The sequence below is a fragment of the Priapulus caudatus genome, unplaced genomic scaffold, assembly GCF_000485595.1.
Source record: "Priapulus caudatus unplaced genomic scaffold, Priapulus_caudatus-5.0.1 Scaffold20, whole genome shotgun sequence".
Lineage (NCBI taxonomy): Eukaryota > Metazoa > Priapulida > Priapulimorpha > Priapulimorphida > Priapulidae > Priapulus > Priapulus caudatus.
The window spans coordinates 550,732-557,635 of NW_014577081.1; the positions used below are offsets into that span (position 1 = coordinate 550,732).

At 37.7% G+C, this 6,904-nt stretch overlaps 2 protein-coding genes across 2 annotated transcripts in view; both read left to right on the forward strand.

Moving 5' to 3' along the window:
• The window catches only part of LOC106811754 (myosin regulatory light polypeptide 9-like), a 10,475-nt gene extending 3,612 nt beyond the window's left edge, over nucleotides 1-6,863 (forward strand). The window contains exons 2-4 of the mRNA XM_014815474.1: nucleotides 4,928-5,050; nucleotides 5,785-5,872; nucleotides 6,805-6,863. Coding sequence (XP_014670960.1) covers nucleotides 4,955-5,050; nucleotides 5,785-5,872; nucleotides 6,805-6,863 — 243 coding nt within the window. The 5' untranslated portion in view covers nucleotides 4,928-4,954. The remainder of the gene's footprint in view (nucleotides 1-4,927; nucleotides 5,051-5,784; nucleotides 5,873-6,804) is intronic.
• The window catches only part of LOC106812015 (myosin regulatory light chain 12B-like), a gene marked incomplete at its 5' end in the record, with an annotated part of 7,607 nt that continues 1,128 nt past the window's right edge, over nucleotides 426-6,904 (forward strand). The window contains 3 exon segments of the mRNA XM_014815769.1: nucleotides 426-587; nucleotides 911-978; nucleotides 2,071-2,217. Coding sequence (XP_014671255.1) covers nucleotides 426-587; nucleotides 911-978; nucleotides 2,071-2,175 — 335 coding nt within the window.

Genomic DNA, 6,904 nt, shown 5'->3' on the forward strand with positions numbered 1-6,904 from the left:
TGCGTTTTTTAAAGCAAACAAAGCGCGCCGACTAGCGAACTTCGAATTAGGAGCATTTCTAAGAAATGTTGAGCTCCCTGGGTAGTCAAACCGATTGTCGAATGGCCAGAACTCCTCAATTCAGCGAAGTTGGTGCTTGCGTTCTATATGTAAACCGTGTAAGGTGATGTTGAAGGTGCAGCAAAATCGTGTAAGTGTGCCGCTGGCGCGGCGTTTGCGCGCTTCGCGCGGATATCCGGGCTGCAGACTGTCAAGAGTCAGATGGAAAAAAAGGTGTAATCCAGTTCTGGTTATATTACCTTCATATTTACCATTAAAGCCCCTGATTTGTCACAGTATTATTGATACAGTACGTGCATGTACTACATGCTCACTGTGATTTGAATGTGATAGAAACCATGTTAATATGTGTGGACTGCTTGCAGGTAAAGATCCTGCAGACCCTTACTTAGAAAACATGATGCAGGAAGCACCAGGAGCTATCAACTTTACCATGTTCCTCACACTCTTTGGCGAGCGCCTGAACGGGACTGACCCAGAAGATGTCATCAAAAATGCATTCGCGTGTTTTGATGAGGATGGCAAAGGTATCATATATTTAGTATATTATGTCTGCAGTTCCACAGTAAAGCAAGACCACATGTCAGAGGTTGTTTAGGTAGAACTAAGGCCAACATAGCTCAATAAAGCAGAGCCAAGTCAATGGTACCTCATTTAACTGTTCTATTGCTGTGAGATGGCCACGTGGAAGATAGGTCCGCGCCATTTTATTGTGTCTGTACCTAACATGTTTTACCGTCGTTAAATAAAGTTTTTACTTACTTACTTACTTACTAGTGAGCCTCTCAGTGCATTCTGCTTAGGTGTCGTTTGTGATAGGTTTTATACTTAGCTAATTTGCATTTTTCAGGAACTGTCAATGAAGATTACTTGAGAGAGCTTCTAACTTCCATGGGAGATAGATTTTCAGATGACGATGTAAGTTGAAGGCTTTTTTTGTACAATAAGCCTGTTATTCACAAGCACATTAGGGTATTTGAGAAAAATAGACATCTTATTTTTCCTGCCATTTGTATGCAAACCATGATTATGTTCACTAAATAATAATACATGATCTTATCTTTGCTATAGTTGCACTATTTCATTACCTAGTGTACTACATTAATCCTGCCTTGGCTCCTCTTCATGCTCCTACACTCTTTCCCCCACCAGTGAGTATACTCATGTTTCCACTGCATAGTTGTGTATATAGTATTTTTTCCCCATTTAAATTGATAAATATTAGATATCACCTTTTTATGCTCGATAAATAGGTATTTAAGTAGTTGTGGGCCAGCCTCTATGACTCACACTTTAGTCATAGCTTACACATTGTTTTAGAAGACCCACTGCAAATGTTTCAATTAATTTTACAGAAGGCGAGTATCAGCCTGTTGTTTGATAACCTAGCTGCTATAATGTTACTAAAAGCAACGTGTTATTATGCAGTTATAAATGTTATACACGTGTAATGTAACATGTCTTTTGCAGGTGTTGCATGAATTAGTCAGCGAGGCTGGGCTGGGGTTGTTTTGGTGGTGTTCTGTGTAGACGGAGCGTCGCGCATATTGTGCGGCTGCATTGATGTTACAGGGAATTGGATAAGCGTGTTTTTAGGTTAGGCAGTTTCTAGGGTCACTGTGAAATGGAGGTAGGACTCGGTCTGGGAGAATGGGTACATTTGCGTGCAGGATGTATGAGTTTTGGGGGGAATATATAGGACAGAGATGTAGGAGTCAGGGGAGGATTCTGGTTCTGGGCGCGGAGGCGAGCACATGCAAGTATGCGCGTGTGCGCGTGGCTTTGTCTCTCTGTGAAAGTTGTGACTACACTGTACAAGTTATTAAAGGTTATTCCGGTTACCACACAAGTTTTGGATTTATATCATCATTCCTGTTTACATTTTGGTGCGTGCACGTGGTGGCGTGGGGGTACAGTAATATCCCACAGTTGTGGGGACTATGTGTAATGAAAGAGCATGTACTTCTGGAATTCGGTGACTTGCTAACAATTTGTGGACTTTCGTTACAGGTGGATGAGATTTTCAGGGAGGCTCCAATCAAGGCAGGCCACTTCAACTACGTGGAATTCACACGTATCCTCAAGCATGGTACCAAGGACAAGGACGAGGTCTAGATTGAAAACACTGGTGGCCATGGTACCTTCCATCCCCTCACCCATGCATGCATTTATTGAAACATTTTATTTACGAACCATGTCCGAAGAATGTGCATTGTGCCTTTTGAAGCAGGAACTGTCCAATTCATATTACAACTTAAGTATCCACAGGTCCTAGTATGTATACTACATACTATTGCGTGCAGTGTTCGAAATTCGCGTCGGCCCGTCGGCCCGCGCCGACAGTTTCGATGCCGGCCTACAGCTTCTTGATAAAACAGGCCGCGCTGATCCTACAGTTATTTAATCACGCGAAAATTTGAAACACTGAGAAACTGTTACCTGTAGAAATCTGTTCATGCATATTAACTTCCAGGGGTATTTATTTGAAAACTAATCCGTCATAAACCGTGACATACATGTAAACAATGCGTTCGCCCACTGCAATCAACGTTAGTTGGCATTCAAGAAACGTGCGTGGGATGTTCGGACGCACAGGTTTCTGAATCCAGTAGCAGTGTTGGCAAAAATCTATAAGAAGTGGGTAGAGCTTACTTTTGGCCAGTGGTAGTGAACCCTACATTGTGTTGGCCAGGGTTTATTTACATGCACGTGTCGTGCAGCACGCTCACTGTTCACGTGCGCTAGGTTGTGGAGTAATTCTCCACATCCCCGCGCATTTCACGTTAGGATGTAAACAGTAAAGTATCACTGGTAGTTATTACAAAGGATCAGTATACTGTTTTAAAATAATATTAAGAAGATTTAGGTAATATATCACGTTGAATTATACAGTAAATAATAATAATTGTCTCAAGTTGTAACACACATCTCATAATTAAGTCATTGTAGCTGCAAAGCACGTCGTATTACTAGTCATGCAAACAGCAGTACAGTCTCGTCGCACCACTCAGGTTTAACCGTGTCATATTGTTTTTAACGTTTGGAAAAACTATATACGTTTTATACAGGGTGTAGCTAATAAAAGCTTCCCTACGTAAGAGCTTGTATGTCTACAAAATACATTTACTTTGGACACACTCACACAGACGGAATTCTCCATGCCCATCAAAAATTTCCAGTAGGAAATTTTACATAATTTTTCCCTTTTCCACCAAAAAGTGTTGCTAGTTGTAAGCTATTGGTTTCTTTTGAAGCAGGAACTGTCCAATTCATTTTTTTTTTTAATTTAAAGAAAATTGTCAATAAAATGTTTAGGGTCGCTGGGAATAAATAGGGTCGGTCGGGAAACGGTAACCACACCTATATTTTGTTTTGGCCTAAGGAGTGAAGTGCCTTTGACTCTGTGTACAACTTCCAATTTCCAACATTCCTTTCCGTCCTTTAGTGACATTTTTAACTTGTTTTCTGTGCACAAGAAAATGTTTGGACATAATCCGTGCAGCATACAGCTATTAACTAACTGCTCATACGTTCTTTTTATAACAATACATATCTCAACCCATACACAATATTATGTAGCTCTACAGAATAGAAAAGGACAGTAAGGTAGAGCTATAGCAAAATATCATGTATATATTAAAAACTCGTGTTTTTTGCATGTTTGCATGTTGAGTTCTTAATATGTGTAATTTATTTAGATTGTAGCACTTTAACAATATAAAAACACTTATGTGCTTATTGAAAACTATTTTATTTGCTGTGCACAGGAATTCAAGAAGCATTCAACATGATTGACCAAAATCGTGATGGTTTTATTGATAAAGAGGATCTTCATGATATGCTTGCTAGCTTAGGTAAGTTAATACAGTCACAGAATACTAAGAGTTATTGTTTGACAAGTTTATCTTCGCTTGGTGTAGATGTTATACTAATTATGATTGTTTTGAAAAACCTGGCCAATAAATAAAAGTATTAGGAGAGATATAAATGAGCCCCAAAAGGATGGTTATTAACGGCTATGCATTGATGTTAATCTCGTGGCCTGGTTCGGATATATAATACACAGCATACAAGCTAATGTATGTGCTTGACTATGCACTGACTGCTAATGAAACCAGTTAGTTTGTTTTACCAATATTTGAATTGTCGTTGTAGAAAAACAATCATAGAGTATATTATTAGCAAAGCAGATTTAGTACATACAATGTGGTGTTTGTGATTATGAAGTTTGTTTTGTTAGAGTGTTAGAACCCTATAAATGCCAAATAATAAAGTAATCTAAGACATTTATCTTTGCCATTCTAGCATACAATATTGAATGAATTATTTCAAACTACCAGTGTTACACAGACTGGTCCTAGATATTTGCCTCACATCAATGTTATTGAGTCAGTCTATGCTAAAAAAGTTGTGATTCACTATTGACTTATTTAATTTTTTGAATGCAGTTAAATTTTGTGAATGGTTTATTTCTGTGTGTTTTGGACTCTTAGGAGTTCTTTCCAGTTGTTATTATCACGATGCACTACTAGGTTTGATGTGATGATTGCGGATGGGCTCTAAGTGATTAGTTACACAGTTATTTGATCTTATCTGTCTTACATAAGAGTAAATTGCAAATTTGCTGCTTTTTCTATTGCGATCCACGGTGTTGATCTGTCTATTTGAACAACTTGTCTCTCTGTCGTCGATGTAGTCCCTTGGACTTTGAAGACTATTACTTACGAGGTTACAGTATACCCTACAACCTACTAGTGACAGTGCGTCTGGAAGTGCACTGTATGTTGCTTAAGTGGTGCAGATTTTATACTGTACTGTTACTACTGTACCCCTATTATTATAAATAGTTATGTATTTTGTTTTTCAGATTCTGATATACGTTACCACTGTCACCATGTCGAGCAGAAAGACAAAGGGAAAGACGACAAAGAAGCGTGCCCAGCGCGCCACTTCTAATGTCTTTGCTATGTTTGACCAGGCACAAATACAGGTTAATATGTCATATGTATAATATAGGGGAAAAATTTATTTTTCAACTTTTCAAGCTCGCGTGCATGAATATAGCACTCTAAATTTGGTTTGCATTGAACTCTATGCAAATTTACGGGGGCTCTTTTTGGCATTTTGGGGGCTATATCGCCCCGAGCCCCCGTGTATTTTTTTCACTGGTATAATATGTGTTATTTTAAAATTTCGTAGGAATTATTCTTTATAATAGCCTACTAACACAATCTTTAGAATGTGGCCAATTGATCCACCGTCGAGTTATACTGCGTTTACATTACTTACTACATAGCTAACCTTCGATAATTGAGTATGTTAACATAAGGAGTGAAGTGCCTTTGACTCTGTGTACAACTTCCAATTTCCAACATTCCTTTCCGTCCTTTAGTGACATTTTTAACTTGTTTTCTGTGCACAAGAAAATGTTTGGACATAATCCGTGCAGCATTTAGCTATTAACTAACTGCTCATAGGTTCTTTTTAAAACAATACATATCTCAACCCATACACAATATTATGTAGCTCTACAGAATAGAAAAGGACAGTAAGGTAGAGCTATACCAAAATATCATGGTGTATAATGTATATATTAAAAACTCGTGTTTTTTGCATGTTTGCATGTTGAGTTCTTAATATGTGTAATTTATTTACATTGTAGCACTTTAACAATATAAAAACACTTATGTGCTTATTGAAAACTATTTTATTTGCTGTGCACAGGAATTCAAGGAAGCATTCAACATGATTGACCAAAATCGTGATGGTTTTATTGATAAAGAGGATCTTCATGATATGCTTGCTAGCTTAGGTAAGTTAATACAGTCACAGCATAGTAAGAGTTATTGTTTGACAAGTTTATCTTAGCTTGGTGTAGATGTTATACTAATTATGATTGTTTTGAAAAACCTGGCCAATAACTAAAAGTATTAGGCGAGATATAAATGAGCCCCAAAAGGATGGTTACTAACGGCTATGCATTGATGTTAATCTCGTGGCCTGGTTCGGATATATAATACACAGCATACAAGCTAATGTATGTGCTTGACTATGCACTGACTGCTAATGAAACCCCAGTTAGTTTGTTGTACCAATATATTGAATTGTCGTTGTAGAAAAAACAATCATAGAGTATATTATTAGCAAAGCAGATTTAGTACATACAATGTGGTGTTTGTGATTATGAAGTTTGTTTTGTTAAAGTGTTAGAACCCTATAAATGCCAAATAAGAAAGTAATCTAAGACATTTATCCTTGCCATTCTAGCATACAATATTGAATGAATTATTTCAAACTACCAGTGTTACACAGACTGGTCCTAGATATTTGCCTCACATCAATGTTATTGAGTCAGTCTATGCTAAAAAAAAGTTGTGATTCACTATTGACTTATTTAATTTTTTGGATGCAGTTAAATTTGTGAATGGTTTATTTCTGTGTGTTTTTGGACTCTTAGGAGTTCTTTCCAGTTAAGTTATTATCACGATGCACTACTAGGTTTGATGTGATGATTGCTGATGGGCTCTAAGTGATTAGTTACACAGTTATTTTATCTTATCCGTCTTACATCAAGAGTCAGATGGAAAAAAAGGTGTAATCCAGTTCTGGTTATATTACCTTCATATTTACCATTAAAGCCCCTGATTTTTCACAGTATTATTGATACAGTACGAGCATGTATTACATGCTCACTGTGATTTGAATGTGATAGAAACCGTGTTAATGTGTGTGGGCTGCTTGCAGGTAAAGATCCTGCAGACCCTTACTTAGAAAACATGATGCAGGAAAGCACCCAGGACTGATCTAACTTTTACCATGTTCCTCCATCACCCTCTTTGGCGAG